Here is a 19,990-nt window from a genome sequence, read left to right as displayed (position 1 = left end):
GACCAATATTTTACCCTTCGGCAATGGCGATATTTCTAATTCTAATGTCGATTCTAATAGGACAAATACGTCAATTCTTTTGGATCGATGCGCTCTAGATGTAGGGAAATGTTTGCCGCTCCCATTAATGAACTATTAATTAACTCGGTACCACGATTCTTCTAGTGGCAAAAATTGCTCGCATATTAAAGCAATAATGTCAGCAAATTCTATCGCAAAGCTAAGGCACTTGTGACGAAAACACAGACCACAGTAAACACATGCAGCGGAGCCAAACATTAATGATTAAAGAAAATTAAGAAATTAGTTGTGTCAACAACGGCAGTCTATTTAATTCTTCGTATTTGGCTTAGTTTAGCAATTTATATAGGTAGTTTTCGAGTTGCTGTTTAAAAAATGCGGTTGCATATGTTTCGTTTAATCTAATTTATTTGCTGTTTTACACATCAATTGATAGATCAGATACTGTACTTCGAAAAAAATGCCTTGCAGCAACGCCATAAACAGTACAAGAGGACATATTTGAAGGTCTAGATTGGTATCCTACAATTCTGTTCTCTTTCATATTATAAGCATTTTCTATATTCCTTTATAGATTTTGCCCATGTCCTCTCCTATATTTATATATTCTTTCTTTAAGCTTAATTTAGCCATTCATTCTGCAAGTTTTGCCTATTATTCCGTTCTATAAAGTTGTCATATCCGTGTGTTTTGCAAAGCAATGCAATTACTAAAATACACAACCCTGCATGCCTGCATGTCGTAATAGTCCTACCGTCAAAGAATTTTATGAAACACTGGCAGAATTTTTTTTAGGTTAAGATATTCATATATATAAATACGAAGTTGTTTTGGGAGACGAATTCATATTTGTTTTTCCGAACTTTTGACCTAATCCAACATTTGAATTTCATGTAACATTAAAACACTTTCAATGGCTTAATTGTTTTAATACTTCCTTAATAAATATGTTTAAACTAAACTAGTTTTGTCCATCTGATGAGTAAGCCTTTTTCAACTGATTTTTATAGTTCGTTCTTATGTTGTGCTGTTATACCACTGTCCCAGGTTAGGGGGGGATCCCGCTAACATGTTTAACCCCGCCACATTATTTATGTATGTGCCTGTCCCAAGTCAGGAGCCTGTAATTCAGTGGTTGTCGTTTGTTTATGTGTTACACATTTGTTTTTCGTTCATTTTTTTTTACGTAAATAAGGCCGTTATAATTGTTTTACATTATCTTATCGGGGCCTTTTATAGCTGACTATTCGATATGGGCTTTGCTCATTGTTGAAAACCGTACGGTGACCTATAGTTGTTAATGTCTGTGTCATTTTTGTCTCTTGTGGATCATTAGTTGTCTCATTGGCAATCATACCACATCTTCTTTTATATATATATATATATATATCTTTATTACAATGTATAAAGGTATCACTATGATGGCAGATGAGACAACTATCCGCCAAAAACCAAATGATAAAGAAGTTAGATTAACAACTATATAGGTCACCGTGATTGGAGCAAAACACATACTCCGTATAGTCACTGCTATACTGAAAAGGCCCCAAAATTGAATTCTTGGGGTTCTTTGATATGCTGAATCTAAACATGTACTTTAGATTTTTAATTATTGGCCCAGTTTTCAAGCAAATCAGGATCCAAAATTATTATATTAAGTATTGTGCAATAGCAAGAAATTTTCTATTGCACAGTATTCAGCAATAGCAAGAAATCTTCAATTGCACAGTATTGTGCAATAGCAAGAAATCTTCAATTGTACAGTATTGCGCAATAGCAAGAAATTTTCAATTGCACAATTTTGCGCAATAGCAAGAAATATTCAATTGCACAATTTTGCGCAATAGCAAGAAATATTCAATTGCACAGTATTGTCCTGTTTTCAAATTGGTCTGCATTAAGGTCCAAAGGGTCAAAAATGAAACTTTGTTTGATTTCAACAACAATTGAATATATTGGGTTTTAATATTTGGTTTTATTTGTTACTATCTTCCAGAAGCTGTGAGTACTATCAGATCTGTCCTCATATTTTGTTGGATGTGTTTTAATCCCCTTGGCCTACCAATGAAGTCGAAGTCTCATTTCCACTTTTTTCATGCTTGAAGATATTGATTTTAAATTTGGTGTATGAGTTACAGATCAAGTTCGAATTTAGTTCTGTCTGATAATTTTGTGCAGAGTTATGGTCCTTTGACTTAGAAAATTCACTTATCTTAAACAAAGACATATAATACAGTACTACAGGCGCGGATCCAGCCATTTAAAAAAAGGGGGGGTCCCACCCAAGAGTAAAGGGGGGTTCCAACTATATGCTCCCATTCAAATGCATTGATCGGTTAAAAGAAAGAGGGGGTTCCGTTCCCCAGAACTCCCCCTCCCCTGGATCGGCCACTGTACTATATGTTTCTGTCTTAAATAATCAGTTTCCAGCATTTGTGTTGTCATAGATATATTTTAAAATTTGATTAAGAAATAATTCATGGAGGCTTCAAGCCTTGAATATATCGTGATTTTACAACATGCAGGTTGGCCCTTTATGACCAATATTTTACCCTTCGGCAATGGCGATATTTCTAATTCTAATGTCGATTCTAATAGGACAAATACGTCAATTCTTTTGGATCGATGCGCTCTAGATGGAGGGAAATGTTTGCCGCTCCCATAAATGAACTATTAATTAACTCGGTACCACGATTCTTCTAGTGGCAAAAATTGCTCGCATATTAAAGCAATAATGTCAGCAAATTCTATCGCAAAGCTAAGGCACTTGTGACGAAAACACAGACCACAGTAAACACATGCAGCGGAGCCAAACATTAATGATTAAAGAAAATTAAGAAATTAGTTGTGTCAACAACGGCAGTCTATTTAATTCTTCGTATTTGGCTTAGTTTAGCAATTTATATAGGTAGTTTTCGAGTTGCTGTTTAAAAAATGCGGTTGCATATGTTTCGTTTAATCTAATTTATTTGCTGTTTTACACATCAATTGATAGATCAGATACTGTACTTCGAAAAAAATGCCTTGCAGCAACGCCATAAACAGTACAAGAGGACATATTTGAAGGTCTAGATTGGTATCCTACAATTCTGTTCTCTTTCATATTATAAGCATTTTCTATATTCCTTTATAGATTTTGCCCATGTCCTCTCCTATATTTATATATTCTTTCTTTAAGCTTAATTTAGCCATTCATTCTGCAAGTTTTGCCTATTATTCCGTTCTATAAAGTTGTCATATCCGTGTGTTTTGCAAAGCAATGCAATTACTAAAATACACAACCCTGCATGCCTGCATGTCGTAATAGTCCTACCGTCAAAGAATTTTATGAAACACTGGCAGAATTTTTTTTTGGTTAAGATATTCATATATATAAAGACGAAGTTGTTTTGGGAGACGAATTCATATTTGTTTTTCCGAACTTTTGACCTAATCCAACATTTGAATTTCATGTAACATTAAAACACTTTCAATGGCTTAATTGTTTTAATACTTCCTTAATAAATATGTTTAAACTAAACTAGTTTTGTCCATCTGATGAGTAAGCCTTTTTCAACTGATTTTTATAGTTCGTTCTTATGTTGTGCTGTTATACCACTGTCCCAGGTTAGGGGGGGGGGGATCCCGCTAACATGTTTAACCCCGCCACATTATTTATGTATGTGCCTGTCCCAAGTCAGGAGCCTGTAATTCAGTGGTTGTCATTTGTTTATGTGTTACACATTTGTTTTTCGTTCATTTTTTTTACGTAAATAAGGCCGTTATAATTGTTTTACATTATCTTATCGGGGCCTTTTATAGCTGACTATTCGATATGGGCTTTGCTCATTGTTGAAAACCGTACGGTGACCTATAGTTGTTAATGTCTGTGTCATTTTTGTCTCTTGTGGATCATTAGTTGTCTCATTGGCAATCATACCACATCTTCTTTTATATATATATATATATATATATATATATATATATATATATATATCTTTATTACAATGTATAAAGGTATCACTATGATGGCAGATGAGACAACTATCCGCCAAAAACCAAATGATAAAGAAGTTAGATTAACAACTATATAGGTCACCGTGATTGGAGCAAAACACATACTCCGTATAGTCACTGCTATACTGAAAAGGCCCCAAAATGACAAATGTATAAAACTTCATACGACGGAAAATTAGCGACCTGATGGGTGTGCAAAAAAAAAAACAAAAACAAAAACAGAATGAAAAAGAAATATGATATGTATACAGAAAGAGACTAGTCTACAACTGCTGTACAGGCTCAATCTCCCATACAGGATTTGAGGAGGAAAGGACGATAACTCTGTCTGTATGGGGAATGGTACAGGCTCTTGACTTTTGACCGACACATATAGAATGTGGCGGGGTTAAACTTCAAGCAGGCAACCAAGGCTCCCCTTACATGGGACAGTGGTACCGGTACGGTGTAACAGGACAACATATGAATAAACTATATAAATACAAATCATTTGAAAAGTTACTCATCAGATTGGCACAAAACATAAAAACATGTACCAAAAAAAAAATATCTTCAATATAGTGTTCAATTTTCAGCGAAATAAATAATTTTATTAATACTTAAGGGGGAACGAAATACCGGGCTTAAAAACATGATATCCCGAGGTCCCGAATTTAAAGAAAGCAAGTTACTATACAAATCCTTGTTAAATCCCGACATCCCGAAATTCGAAAAAAGAATTCCCGGATCCCGAAAAAAACAATCCCGAAATCCTGAGCTTAAAAACACCAGATCCCGAAGTTCAGAAAAAAGTTTTTGTCAGTCTTGATTTAATATAGGTCAAGGACTTCAGTATAGTTTTTGGTGACATGTTTTTTTATTTTGTGCTTTTGGCACCATATGTCTTCTAACTTATTTTAACCAACACTCATACTTTTTATAATTAGTAGTACTGTACAAAACTTATAGTTATATTTTGTTTTGTCTTGCTATTTTAGTATTTAGAGTTGAAGTATTATGATAATATCTTTAAGACCATATATAAAAACTGTACACGTGTGTAACGCTGCTAGATTGTTTTTTTTTTCTTTATGTAAAAAATAAACAAATTACAAAAACAGATAATAGATAATAGATCATAATACTTTAAACAGCTGACAACTCTTGTAAATTTGTCAATTGATAATAACTGTTTCCCTGATAAACTTAAAGAAGCCCAAGTGAACCCCCTTCATAAAAAGAGTGACCCATTATTAAAAACAAATTATAGACCAGTTAGTGTCTTACCCATATTTTCTAAAATCTTTGAAAAAATATATGAAATTCAATTAAGTGATTATGTTGATAAAATATTTAATCCATTTTTGTGTGTATTTAGACGTGGACATGGATGTCAGACCACACTTCTCAGAGTGTTAGAAGACTGGCGTGAGGCTCTTGATAAAACCAGTACATTGCAGCAGTATTAATGGATCTTTCTAAGGCTTTTGACTGCCTGCCTCACAATATTATGCTAGATAAATTATCAGCATATGGTTTAACCCCCAATGCAGTTGCTCTTTTAAAGTCCTAGCTATTTATCTAATCGAAAACAGCAAATTAAAGTCAACAATGTTCTGAGTGGTTGGGCTGATATCCATAAAGGCGTACCTCAGGGTTCAATACTAGGGCCATTGTTGTTTAACATATTTATAAATGATATTTTTCTTTTTGTTAAAAATGGTAGTTTATATAACTATGCAGATGACAATACTTTGTCTTTTTGTACTCCAGATTTCGATTTATTAATTTCAACTTTGGAATCTGATTCAAAAATACTTATTGAGTGGTTCAGGATGAATAAAATGCAAGCAAATCCTGACAATTTCAAGTTTTGGCTGTTGGCAAAAAGTCCTTTGAAAAGAACCCATCTATACAAATTCAAAATTCGAACATCACATGTGAAAAAACAGTAAAATTATTAGGCATTGAAATAGACTACCAGCTAAATTTTGATGTTCATATCAGCTCAATCTGTAGGAAGGCATCACAGCAATTAAATGTTTTAAAACGTTTAGGCTCAGTTTTGGATAGACTTAGTAAACTTACTATATTTCATACTTTTATTCTTAGTAATTTTAATTTTTGCCCTTTGGCATGGCATTTTTGCACTGAGAAAAATTCCAAAAAACTAGAAAAGGTGCAGGAAAGAGCACTTCGTTTTGTGTATGAGGATTTTACCGGCCAGCTCCTACGAGGAGCTCTTACTCAAAGCTAAGGTGTCCTCCTTGCAGATCAGACGGATAAGAAAAATGGCTCTAGAAACTTTTAATATTATAAACAACATAGCTCCTGTGTGCTTACAAAATTTGGTGAATGTCAAAAAATCTAAATATTCTTTCAGGTATGTAAATATTCTTGAAATTCCACAGGTAAAGTCAACCCGTTACGGTAAAAAAATCGTTCAAATTTGCTGCTGCTACTTTTATGGAACAGCCTTCCAAACCATTTCAGGACTGAAAACAGTTTTTCACATTTTAAAATCTTGTTCAGTCCTGGAACGGTTTGGAATGTCGCTGTTCTGCTTGCAGATAATTATTGAGCTGTTATTATTTATGCTGCTTTGGGTTGCTCTGGTCAAGCATGGTTTTACTTCATTTTAAGATTTGCTTATTTTTATTGCATGCTATGTATGTGAGATTTTAACTTTGTATTACAGGTTGTTTTTAATGTCAAAATGCACTGTTTTTATGTTATTTATTTGGCAGTGGCTATTTGACCGGCACCGGCAAAATAGAAAATTTGCTATTTGACCGGCACCGGCAAAATTTAGCCGGCTCTGATTAAATTCTATTTCACTGGAATTAAAATTTAAGAATAATAATTAAATATCACATTTTATTTTAAAAACTTTTGTTACTGTTGCTCATATAAACACTTAAACTTCTTATCTTAAAAAAAATAAGAAACTGTGTTGCGTACACATACAAAAAATTGACAAAAATGAAAAAAGAATAGAATAGAAGTAATAAAATATTAAAAAGTGAAATACAAATATAATAGTCACTTTGTAGCTATACTACATTCCAGAACTAGTATACTCTTTTTATTTACGGAACCAGCATTGTGATTGTGTTGCCGATGCAATGACAGAATGGTCTTTCAGTACCATGAGAAGACTTGAGAAATACAATTATAATCAAGCAATTATCTGGCTAGTCTTTTGAACATAAACCGTGAAAAAAAAATCATCTGACACATTTTATTTCAGTATAAGAAAGAAAAGGAAAAGGTCCTTGATTTTATAATTATATTTGAGAATTAAAAGTTGAAAAAAGACTAAAACATAGAGAAATTATTTTTTTCCTCAAATTTATTTATCAAATATTTAGTTTCAAAAGTGGATTTTTACTGCTGAAAATATGATTATTGTGAGGTCATGTTAAGTCCCAGGAAATTGCGAGAATGCAAGATTTTTCCCTATTAAAACCATAGCTTCTGGGGACCTTGAGCGGCCCCAAGACCTCTCGCCATATGACTTACCCCCGGCTTTCAGTGGCGGATCCAGGAATTTTCATAAGTGGGGGCCCACTGACTGACCTAAGAGGGGGCCCGCTCCAGTCACGCTTCAGTGATTCCCTATATAAGCAACAAAATTTTTTCCCAAAAAGGGGGGCCCGGGCCCCCTGCCCCCCCCCCCCCTAAATCCGCCTCTGGCTTTGAGTACACATCATTTTGGCCACATGATGTAAATTCAAAGGAAGCCAGTGTAATGTGTAGTTCCTGTTTGGAGTGGCAAAAATTTTCTCTCAAGCTAGACTAAAACAACTTCCAAAGGCAAAGAATTGGTTTTATAACAATTGTCAATATTAATTCATGTGTCCAATTAAAATTCATAGCAAACAAGTTAACTATTAATATTGTCTGTCATGTCTGTTTTTTTATGTAGTTTTGCATAACAATAGTGTTATCACTGGCAGGATATTTAAACCATAGATTTTACACAGATTTGAAAATCAACTTTTTTATAAATATTTTAGAAAAAAATATTTTTAATAATGTATTTACAATTGTGTTTTCATGCTTTAAATTAACATTATAAAGTTATAAATTATTTGTTTAATTAAGAACATCTTCAATATTTTATTTTTGATTGTACTGTATTTTTAATGCTTGATATTGTGATAAAATTATTTTAAATTATTATAAATCTTTTTTTTCTACTAATCACATCAATGAACAGTATTAATCAGTGCCGGCTAAATAGCAAATTTGCTATTTTGCCGGTGCCGGTCAAATAGCAAATTTGCTATTTTGCCGGTGCCGGTCAAATAGCCACTGCCTATTTATTTGTTTTTATATTCGGTCAAAAGCTCCTTAGAGCTTGTTTTGACTTTTTGAAATTATGCCGAATCAAAATAAATTTTTTCTTATCTTATCTTATCTTATCTTATTTTATCTTATCTTATCTTATAAATAAAGTTACATTATGTTATTTATGACAAAAAGGTAAAACTGCGACAAAATTGAGTCGTTTCCGGGGAAAAAATCATAGTTTTTCGGTTATTTATTTGTGTTGTTAAATGAATGTTTCATTTCCGGTTATTTACAAATGCAGACAATTTTCACTTTTGTTATGAATCAGTTCCCATTACTATGATTTCATAGCAGGTAATGAAAAATCACATAGGAAGATGAAATCAATGCATAATGTTCCTATAAAAGTACTCATATTTTGAAATATCATAAATATTGACGAGAAAACAAGCCATTTGCCGAGACAAAGTACATTTGCAGGGTTCCTGTTAGTCCAAATAATTATGACGTCTGGCAAGGCTATTTTTTTTTTCTGGGACGCCTTCCTGTTTTACTCATATACATCAGGCCTAAATTAATATATTGTTTGTTTCCCCAATCCCGACCCTGCCAAGCCAGGTGTGGGTCGGAAGGTAGGGAAATAATTTTATTTTTTCAAAAAAGCTTGAACAACATTGGACGATCTTGCATGCCTGAAAATCGGAAATGAATAAAATAATATTTGACTTCAATTTGACAATAAAATTTTATGAGTAGCACTGTTTTTGCAGGGTCGGTCGGGATTGCTATCCAATCAAATGCTGATGTATTCCAAGCCAAGTTTGAAAAAATCTACATCAATACCAATGATAGTCCAAATAATTATGAAGTCTGGCAAGGGTAGTTTAATTTTTTTCTGGGACGCCTTGACAGACGTCATAATTATTTGGCCTATACCAATGATGACTGTCACTGATGTAGCCTATTGTAGGCACTGGCTACGATCGATAATATATGTTATCAACATGAACATGATCAAGTGCGTTTGCCCTGATTACATGTTTGCCCTGAGCTCAGTGATCAGGAAGGACGTGCGCCTATAGCGCATATTGACAAGAAATGGCGCATACAGTGAGAAATGTAAGTGCCCACATGGCGCACGCTACTTTTCTCTTCATTTTGATACGTTTCGATATCGTCAAATGGTGTTCCGTGCCACCATGTGTGTTTACACAACTATGTAATGTTCCTCCAATAATAGGAGCACATATCTATTTTTGGGACGTGTCAGGTGTTTTCCTATGATAATAGAACCATGGGGTTTAACGTCAGGTGTTTTCCTATGGTAATAATAGAACCATGCTGTCTAACTGATAACCAAAAAAACGTAATTAACCATCATTCATGATATATTTTTTTATAAACAACTTTAAATTTGTGAAATTTGGCTATTACAGACGAGATTTAACTCTAATAATAATCTTTTAATTTAGTTTAGCTTGCCATCATTTCGATTGAAAACCCCTGAAGCCTTTTTTATATGTCTCCATAAAAGGCGCTTTTACTGTCCATGTCATTTTTTGGTTTTTGGCTCGTTTTGACATTTTGTAAACATGACTTCAGCGAATTATTGTTTTGTTCTATCAATTTATAGTATTCGCCACTGTTAATCTTATCATCGTAATGAAGTTATAACAATAATACAAGATGCAGAGGAAGTGCCTGAAATGTCCTCTAATACGGAATGTCTGGAATAAGTATAGTATCGACGAAGACCCAAATTTAATGTTAAAAAAACCAAACATGAACATGAACAAGCCAAGTCAACAGTACCAGTTTAAACATTGTAAATACAGGTTATCTTTAATATTGTCCGTTTTGGAAGAAGTTATTGTATATTCATTGAAATTGAAATTACAAAATCACAGGAGCAATATCCAATCAGTGTACACACACATGGCGGCACAGAACACGATCGGAAATCCATTGACTATATCTAAACATTTCTAAACGATGTGAAAAGTATTGTGCGCCACGTGGGCGCTTACATTTGTCACTCTATGCACCATTTCTGGTCAATATGCGCTATAGGCGCAAGGTACACATCCTTCCCGATCACTGTTATACAGTACATGTATATACATTAAGCGTAACAGTAATGTATATGTGTCTACACAGTGGCGGATCCAGCCATTTTAAAAAGGCGGGGTTCCCAACCCAGGACAAAGGGGGGGTTCCAACTATATGTCCCCATTCAAATGCATTGATCGGCCAAAAAAAAGGGGGGGTTCCAAGATCTACAAATAAGTCAACGTGACCAAAATTGTCAATTGACCCCTTTAAAAAAAGTTGTTACCAACTTAAATTTTTTTTTGTAAATTTTTGTAATCTTTTTACAAAAATCTTCTCAAAAACTACTGACACAAATTTAACCAAACTTGACCACAAGATACAGTGTCTTCCCTAGAAAATTCTTGATGCATGGTGGGTCTAAGATGAATTTGCAACGCGATGCGCTGCGCTGTTTTGTAGAATTATTTTTATTACACTTGTGAAATGAATTGTTCATGTCAGTTTAAAAACTTCACATAAATCTGCAATACAGTCAGGAACAATACTTAACATTTTCTCTCAAGGCCAGCCTGGATCCAAAAGTTTTTTCAAGGGCCCTGTAGAATTTTTTTAGGCTCTACCAGGTTCACATACATATTAATAGTCTTGAATGTTCTTATATTTAAGCCAAAAATATATGTTTGAAATACCTTATACATGTAGCTTGTTTCTGATTATGATGGAAATAATAAAGGAATTAAATAAACATGAGTTTTTCAGAATTAAAATCCATTTAACCATGTATTTTCAGACTGGTGAACTTTATATATATTTGTAATATTATTAAAAAATACAAAAAAAAACAGCCCCCCTTTCCATACCCCTAGATGTAAATTATTTTAATAAAAAAAGTATTATCAGTTTCACCCCAAGAAATTATTATAATTTTTCATGAATAAATCTTAGCAGTTGCAATCAAAATGATTTCCAAAATGAAATTCCTACTGTCTATAAATAACAATGAAATGTAACTGTTTCCTGTTAATAAGGGGTTTCCCGAATTTTCCCGCCAAAAAGCACATGGCTTTCAACAATTGTAAACAAAGCATTCAATTTGTGATCATGGATTACAGTTTTAATTAAATTAATTTGGATATAGATATTCAACTTAAGGTACAGTCAAGCAATGTTTTTACTTTCTTTTGGATTAAAACTAGTTTGAAAGATCAGTTTCAAAAATAAAAACATCAAAACAAAAACGATCTGAATTGTAAATATTCAGTGACCCATAAATTTTTTGAACTCTGTTACGGGATCAAAGTTACATCATGTTTCAACCCAATGATGTGTATTCTCTGTTACAACTATTCAACTGCGTTTGATATAAATATTTCGATGTCAGACTTATGATTTCAAAACGTAAAATTTATACTGCAAAAGGTTTACTTTTGATTTTTTCACGGAAGTATATTTGGAAGCTGTATCGGGCTATAATATTTATCATTAAAACAATTTGAACTCCCGATTTCTATTATGCAATCGAAGTCTTGAATGTTGTTCTATCTAATCAACGTGGTTGTAAAATCAGAGCGTTGCATCTAATTATGATCAATTATCAGTCCAGTGAGTTTGAAACACCTGTAGAGTTTTGTCAATTGTCACTTCATATTATAAGATAATAAAGATTTCACACATAGCGGGATGCATAGCGGGTATGATAAATGCATGGCGGCCGAAATTTTATGCGTAGCGGTACCGCCATGCATGAATAGCCTAGGGAAAACACTGAGATATCTAGTTTAAAAAATGTGTCCTAAGCTATTACCCTGCCTGACAACCAACATGGCAGACGGCGACATGGCTAAAAATAGAACATGGTGAAAAATGCAAACTTTGGCTTATTTCTCTTAAACTAAAGCATTTAGAGCAAAAATTACAGTGTTTAAATGTTTATCAGATTAACATTTATCACACCAGTCTTCAAAGTTGGAAAATGTTGGAGAGTGTCTTTTTTATTTAATATGCACATAGACCAAGGTGATTGACACAGACTCTTCAGAGCCTCTAGTTACATTACCCTTGACTTGTTAAAATAGTTTTTTTGTAAACTATTTAATTTGAATAAGATATATACATGATATATGTGAAAGACTGGAAGGTTTGCTAATATTAACATGATTAATATTGTGCTTCTATTAGATATTTTTCTTTTGCTTGATTTGCACTGAAGTGTACAGCTATACAAGGATTTTAATATAAAACAACTGAAGACCAAATAATCTGTACCTACATGTATTTACCGTTATTAATTCCTTTTTTGAAAAAAATCATTAACAGTTTCAACAAGATCCAGCTCGAAACATCACACAATAGTTTTAGTCATTTCCCATGTTTTCTGATAGGCCAAACAAACGATATGTGTGTTTACTGTGACATGCTGAAAAAAACAGGGTAGGTACATGTAGGTAGGGATTTGTTTTTACATTGAGTCTATGGAGCAACATTGTGACTATAACAGTGATTAATCAAAAATGGCACAAAAAGGTAAGGGTAGGGATAAAAATTAGGGTAGGTAGCTAGGGGTACAGTAAACATGCATACTCTTTTTTTTGCCATATAAATGTAAAAAATGATGGATCAATGGAATTAATTTATATTTTTTTTATTTCAGAAATAATTTCACTGATCTTAATGGTGAAATAATATCATATCATCAATAAACATAGGGTAAGTAAAATACACTTCAAAGTGAATGGTTTTCAGATGTCAGTACAATGTACAATTAAAAAGGTAAGGGAAGAAATATAGTTGCAATACTACAGTAAACAGTAATTGAAGAATCTGAGTATGATAATATTTTTAAGTATTTATAACTGTAAATTAAGAAATCTAAGTGAACACGATTTAAATTTTTGCAATATTAAGAAAAATCCTGTTTAAATCATATTCATTTTTAAAATGCAAGTTTAAATTATTGCGATTGTAACCCAGTTGCATTTTTTGCTTAAAATAAAAACATTGTAGTAATTTGTGCATTGACAAAACATATAATACACAAGATTATTGCATTGAAGCTTGCAAGTGACAATTAATATTTGATTGCACATACATTTCATAAATGTGTGTTTATTTCATTTGATGGAAAATGGTTTATTTTGTTGTCTGGTCTGTGTTTATATAATTTACTAAAATTTAATCAATGTGTACATTTAACATGTTTAATATGTAATGTATTCAGGTAGTTGTTAACTCTTTCCTCCATGGATTTTTATTTTAACATACGACATACAGCAATACATAGGAACATGAACAGTTTCAACATGCTGGATAGTATTTACCTGTGAAATCTTTTCCGTCTTATTAAGTAACATAAAAGTCATCCTATTTATATTTAAAAACATTTTGAATAAAAGAAAAACATTTCCTATGAAAAGGAATTCAGAACAAGATAAATATCTTTAAAATGAAAATTGCTCATGATTACCTCCCTTTGATTGATAAATTAAGCAAAATTGTTCTACTTCTGTGACACATTAATAATTACAATCAGGAACATATAGATTGCAAGTACCTTACATGGTAGACAATGGAATTGAAACGATATACTGTTAAATACTTCACACTCTTCTGGAAAAAATCTAACAATGAGGAAAACCCAAAACTCTACAGTTTGTTATTAAAGGCCGAAGATGAAAAAATATGAAGCAATTATATTCCATTGAGGAAAACAACCAGCCAAATCAACAACAAAACAATTTATTAATAACCAAATATGACAGAAACGAACATACTACATATTGTACGACCACTGAACTGACTATATATATATTGACTTGGGACAGGCACATATAGAACATGTAGAAGGTGTGAGCTTAAACATTTTAGAAATGTGATTAAAAAATATGGATGTGCACATTCTTCTTCCAACTCAAGTATGTTTAAAGCTTGGTATAAAAGAAGGAAACAATTCAAAAGAAAATAAAGTTATCTGAATTCCAGAGTGTTAAGTGTGTATTGGGATGATTACTATGACACATGACCCAAATATAACTTGTAAGGTATATAATACTGTGTTTTCCCCAGACATTTGATTTAGCTCTTGGTAAACAGCATGAACAGAGATATTTGAAATATTTTTCTAAAAGTTATACATGTTATAGCATCACATCGATAACATAATCTATGAGATAAACAATTCAGATAGCATCACATTAAAAATATATAGCATCACATTACTATTAACTTTAAAAGGTCTTTAGGAGAACACTATTATTATGAAACCATATTATACTATGAAGTTTTATATTACATACAGTTATTTTTGTGAAGCTTGTCCTTGTTAATTAAAACAAAACAGTCTTTGAAAAGATTAAATTTCATGATTTTTCAGTGTTTGCAGACTGAAGGGAGGTAATATTTTGACACCAGATTTCCCACAGTTTGGGACTTTTGTATTACTATAAATTCAAAAATTATTGCGTGCATCTATTATTGCGATTTCGTCAATTAAGACTAAAATGCGATATTAACCTTTGCACCTTTGCAATATTGAGAAAAATCCTGTTTGATTCATATAAAAAATAAAAAAATGCGAGTTTTAAATATTGTGATTATAACTTTAACCCTGTCGCATTTTTCCCAATAATAAAAACATTGCAATAATTTCTAAATTTACAGTAACTACTGTATCTTTATGACAGAAGTCACTAACTTAATGATTCCTATTTTTATACGACCGCAAAATTTGAAAAATTTTTCGTCGTATATTGCTATCACGTTGGCGTCGTCGTCGTCGTCGTCCGAATACTTTTAGTTTTCGCACTTTAACTTTAGTAAAAGTGAATAGAAATCTATGAAATTTTAACACAAGGTTTATGACCACAAAAGGAAGGTTGGGATTGATTTTGGGAGTTTTGGTCCCAACATTTTAGGAATTAGGGGCCAAAAAGGGCCCAAATAAGCATTTTCTTGGTTTTCGCACTATAACTTTAGTCTAAGTTAATAGAAATCTATGAAATTTTGACACAAGGTTTATGACCACAAAAGAAAGGTTGGGATTGATTTTGGGAGTTTTGGTTTCCACAGTTTAGGAATTAGGGGCCAAAAAAGGGCCCAAATAAGCATTATTCTTGGTTTTCGCACAATAACTTTAGTTTAAGTAAATAGAAATCAATGAAATTTAAACACAATGTTTATGACCACAAAAGGAAGGTTGGTATTGATTTTGGGAGTTTAGGTCCCAACAGTTTAGGAATTAGGGGCCAAAAAGGGACCCAAATAAGCATTTTTCTTGGTTTTTGCACCATAACTTTAGTATAAGTAAATAGAAATCAATGAAATTTAAACACAAGGTTTATGACCATAAAAGGAAGGTTGGTATTGATTTTGGGAGTTTTGGTCCGAACAGTTTAGGAATAAAGGGCCCAAAGGGTCCAAAATTAAACTTTGTTTGATTTCATCAAAAATTGAATAATTGGGGTTCTTTGATATGCCGAATCTAACTGTGTATGTAGATTCTTAATTTTTGGTCCCGTTTTCAAATTGGTCTACATTAAGGTCCAAAGGGTCCAAAATTAAACTTAGTTTGATTTTAACAAAAATTGAATCCTTGGGGTTCTTTGATATGCTGAATCTAAAAATGTACTTAGATTTTTGATTATTGGCCCAGTTTTCAAGTTGGTCCAAATCGGGGTCCAAAATTAAACTTTGTTTGATTTCATCAAAAATTGAATAATTGAGGTTCTTTGATATGCCAAATCTAACTGTGTATGTAGATTCTTAATTTTTGGTCCCGTTTTCAAATTGGTCTACATTAAAGTCCAAAGGGTCCAAAATTAAACTAAGTTTGATTTTAACAAAAATTGAATTCTTGGGCCTCTTTGATATGCTGAATCTAAACATAATTTTTGATTATGGCCCAGTTTTCAAGTTGGTCCAAATCAGGATCCAAAATTATTATATTAAGTATTGTGCAATAGCAAGAAATTTTCAATTGCACAGTATTCAGCAATAGCAAGAAATCTTCAATTGCAAAGTATTGTGCAATAGCAAGAAATCTTCAATTGCACAGTATTGTGCAATAGCAAATATTTGCAATTGGATTTCAATTGGAGTTATCTTTCTTTGTCCAGAATAGTAGTTGAATCAACTTAAATCATTGTTTTATACAATATACAATGTATATTCACTTTTACTACCAACTGATAGATTAAAACAATCTTTACCATTCAGTGATAACAAGCACTTTTTTTACATTTTAATATTTTATGATGTATTTAAATGAGTAGTTATTGTTGCAAACTTCATTAGAAATTTGAATTGAGATCAGTTTTGAAATAAGGGAAAGGGGGATGTGAAAAAAAAATTGGGGGGTCAATTTTTTTCATTTCAGATTTCATAAATAAAAAGAAAATTTCTTCAAACATTTTTTTGAGAGGATTAATATTCAACAGCATAGTGAATTGCTCAAAGGCAAATTTTTTTTTTAAGTTCATTAGACCACATTCATTCTGTGTCAGAAACCTATGCTGTGTCAACTATTTAATCACAATCCAAATTTAGAGCTGAATCCAGCTTGAATGTTGTGTCCATACTTGCCCCAACGGTTCAGGGTTCAACTTTGCGGTCGTATAAAGCTGCGCCCTGCGGAGCATCTGGTTATTTTTAGGACAACAACTTTATGTTTTATGTTCAGATCTGCATTGTTGTATCATAAAATGAAAAGTTGATTTATATATTTTTTTGTTTCCAGGATTCATATATCAAAAAGAAGAAATGACACTATATTGTGTAAATGATTCATTTAGCTCCAAAATTCAAGATGCAATCTTGTCTGTTTGTTCAGAAAACTACTCATCACAAGGTATAGAGGTAGATGGTATTGTGTGTGTCACATTCAGAAACCCTGCCACCAATTGTGTTGTCAGAATACATGAAAGCCTCGGAAAAGAGCCAAATTATGTTCAGCCACCTAAAAGCTGCCTGAATTTTTACCAGGAAGAAAATTTAGATAAGCAAGTGACACAGAGTACAATAGATGATAATAGACTTGATGCCCATAATGAAAATATTGAACAAATGTATTTATATGAACATGGGGAAGAAAATGATCTTCATGATTCTTCTGAACACGACGACCATGCTGACAGAATGAATTTAATAGCTAGATTTCCAAGAAGTCATGGCCAATATTATGAATCGAAACAAACTAATAACTCGGAAAATAAAAGAGTTCAAGATATTATTTCCACTTATTCAAATTCTGAAACATTAACCAATTCTGAAAAACCAAGTAGTAGTAATGCTTGCCACATAGGTAAAGACAATCATACGATTAAGATTGAGAAGGAAGATTGGAATGGACCAGATAAGTCTAGCATCATTAATAAGAAAAGTAATTTAGAGACAATCATAAACAGGTTCACCAGTGAAAATAATGCCATAGTTAGGGATACCGTGGATACAGACGAAGATCATGCTGATCAGGGACAGCATTTTGAATCTGATAATGAAATGTACTTTGTTGAAAATGACAATCAGGAATCAGACATGAATTACTATGAAGATGAGTCTGAAAGTGACAGTAGTAAGGCTGCCAAATATGGTAATCCTGTTTGTATAGACCTCAGTGAAACTGATCCAGATCTTGTTGAAGTTCAGTCAGAAATAGAATCTCGTTTAAAGGAAGAAATGAAAAGGACACATGCAAAATTCAAAATATATGACAATGTGCGGGCATCATTTGAGACAAACAGAACAAATTCCTCCCTGTGTAACTCTCAGCAGACACAACATGCACAACCTACCTTTAATTTAGAAAACATAAACAGAACAAACACAAAATCTCTCAGTCAAATAAAGCAATCTTTAAAAGGTTCTTTTGCAAAATCGAGATATCGACAACTTGGAAACAAGCCAATGCCAGTGTTGTCATTTGAACAAAAGAAAGTGTATTGTAAATTCTGTGGATTAGGGTTCACAAATTCTGGAAATAAAAATCGCCATGAGCGGTCAACCTGTGGTGCTGTGAAATACAAATGTGAGTTTTGTGATTCATTGTTCAGTCGTTCTGATAGTAGAGCAAGACACATGCTTTATTGTCACGGTCTTGCAATCAAAGATAGATTATCAAATATTTCACCAAAGAAATCTGGTGGCTTACCTAAGGATATTAAATTAGGACTATCTACTGCTTTAGATACAGAAAGTCTGCCAAATTTTAAGAATTTTTCAGATCCTGAAGTTCACTTCAATTCATCAAAAGATATTCAGAACTCTGAATCCCTTTTAGTCGTAGAATAATATCATTTTGTGTCAATCATGTCAATTTAGAATAGAAATGTCATTAAAATGAAAAGTAATGTAATTATTTTTTATTTACAATAAAAAAAATTGCAGCGAAGGACCATATCAAAGGAACCATCATTAATCCTTCTATTAAAAGTGAAAAAAAATCATTAAAAATAAAAAGCAATGTGATTTATTTTGACTTACAATACATGCAATAAGAACATTGCAGACAAGGACAATATTAAAGGAGCCATCATAAATCTTTCGAAGGTCAGCAGTTGTTTGTTGATGTGATTCATAAGTGTTTCTCCTTTTTATATAGATCATGCAGATTAGACTGTTGGTTTTCCGGTTTGAATGATTTAACACTAGTCATTTTTGGGGCCCTATATATATAGCTTACTGTTCGGTGTAAGCCAATGCTCTGTATGGAAGACAGTACCTTGACCTTTAATGGTTTTTCTTTTGCAAATTGTGACTTTGATGCAGAATTGTCTCATTGGCACTCATACCACATCTTCCTATATTTAAAAAAAAGTGAAAACAACCGATTATAAATTACAAATGAATTACATGCATTTAAAGCGGTTTTCTAGATTTACTCTCATCAGAAACGCTCAAAACTGAATATTACATTATCGCTATTAATAGCATTGTTAAACATGCTCAGTCACGGAAGCATTAGCCCTCTATGCCAATAGATCAAGTTTGAGCTGCTTTTCTTGTTTCGTGACCTATAATCTATCTTGAATTTTCCTTGAAATTCCGTTTTTTTCTTATTATACTTTTTACTAATATCTGTTGTCTATCACATGTTTTTTTTCGAGCAGGAGTTAGCACCTCAGTGTTGACATGAGTTAGCATTGGTATGGTCCTAATTATAAAGGATACCAGAGGAATAGTCGAACTCATAAATCGAAAATAAACTGTCAACGCCATGACTTAAAACGAAAGAGACAAACAGACAAATCATAGTATACAACATAGAAAACTAAAGATTGAGCAACACGAACCCCAAATACTGGGGGTGGTCTCAGGTGCTCCGGAAGGGTAAGCAGATCCTGCTCCACATGTGGCACCCGTCGTGTAGCTCATGTTATTTCAAACCCGGTAGGTCACATTCATGAAAAGGGAAGGGGGTTGTAGTTATGACGTAAGAAACAAAGCCGATATCATCTGTGAAACGGTTATTCCATAACGGTGAACCAACTCGTTATGGCGTCCGTAAAATTTACGAAGGGATGATTTCAACTTCACCATTTGGAACTCTTGATTTAAAAGCTTTCTTGTGAGCAGTAACCCTTTATCAAGGAAATACAAGCTTGGAAAATCGTATCAATTGGGGGATATATACTCCATATGCAGGCGCTGCTGGAAT

The 19,990-nt window shown here is 32.8% G+C and overlaps 1 protein-coding gene across 1 annotated transcript; it reads left to right on the top strand.

Annotated features, from left to right (window-relative positions):
* The first annotated feature begins 8,564 nt into the window (after nt 1–8,564).
* Nucleotides 8,565–18,681, top strand: LOC143042831 (uncharacterized). Its single transcript, XM_076215301.1, has 3 exons — nt 8,565–8,646; nt 12,995–13,050; nt 17,075–18,681. The coding sequence occupies exon 3, from the start codon at nt 17,098–17,100 to the stop codon at nt 18,622–18,624; it is 1,527 nt and encodes a 508-aa protein (XP_076071416.1). The 5' UTR covers nt 8,565–8,646; nt 12,995–13,050; nt 17,075–17,097; the 3' UTR covers nt 18,625–18,681.
* Nucleotides 18,682–19,990: the final 1,309 nt, after the last annotated feature.

This window comes from Mytilus galloprovincialis, chromosome 8 (assembly GCF_965363235.1).
Source record: "Mytilus galloprovincialis chromosome 8, xbMytGall1.hap1.1, whole genome shotgun sequence".
Lineage (NCBI taxonomy): Eukaryota > Metazoa > Mollusca > Bivalvia > Mytilida > Mytilidae > Mytilus > Mytilus galloprovincialis.
This window is presented reverse-complemented; position numbering and strand designations above follow the sequence as displayed.

Bases quoted from the DNA above. Each gene is read 5' to 3' on its own strand.
- LOC143042831 (XM_076215301.1), top strand. From the start codon at position 17,098: ATGACACTATATTGTGTAAATGATTCATTTAGCTCCAAAATTCAAGAT.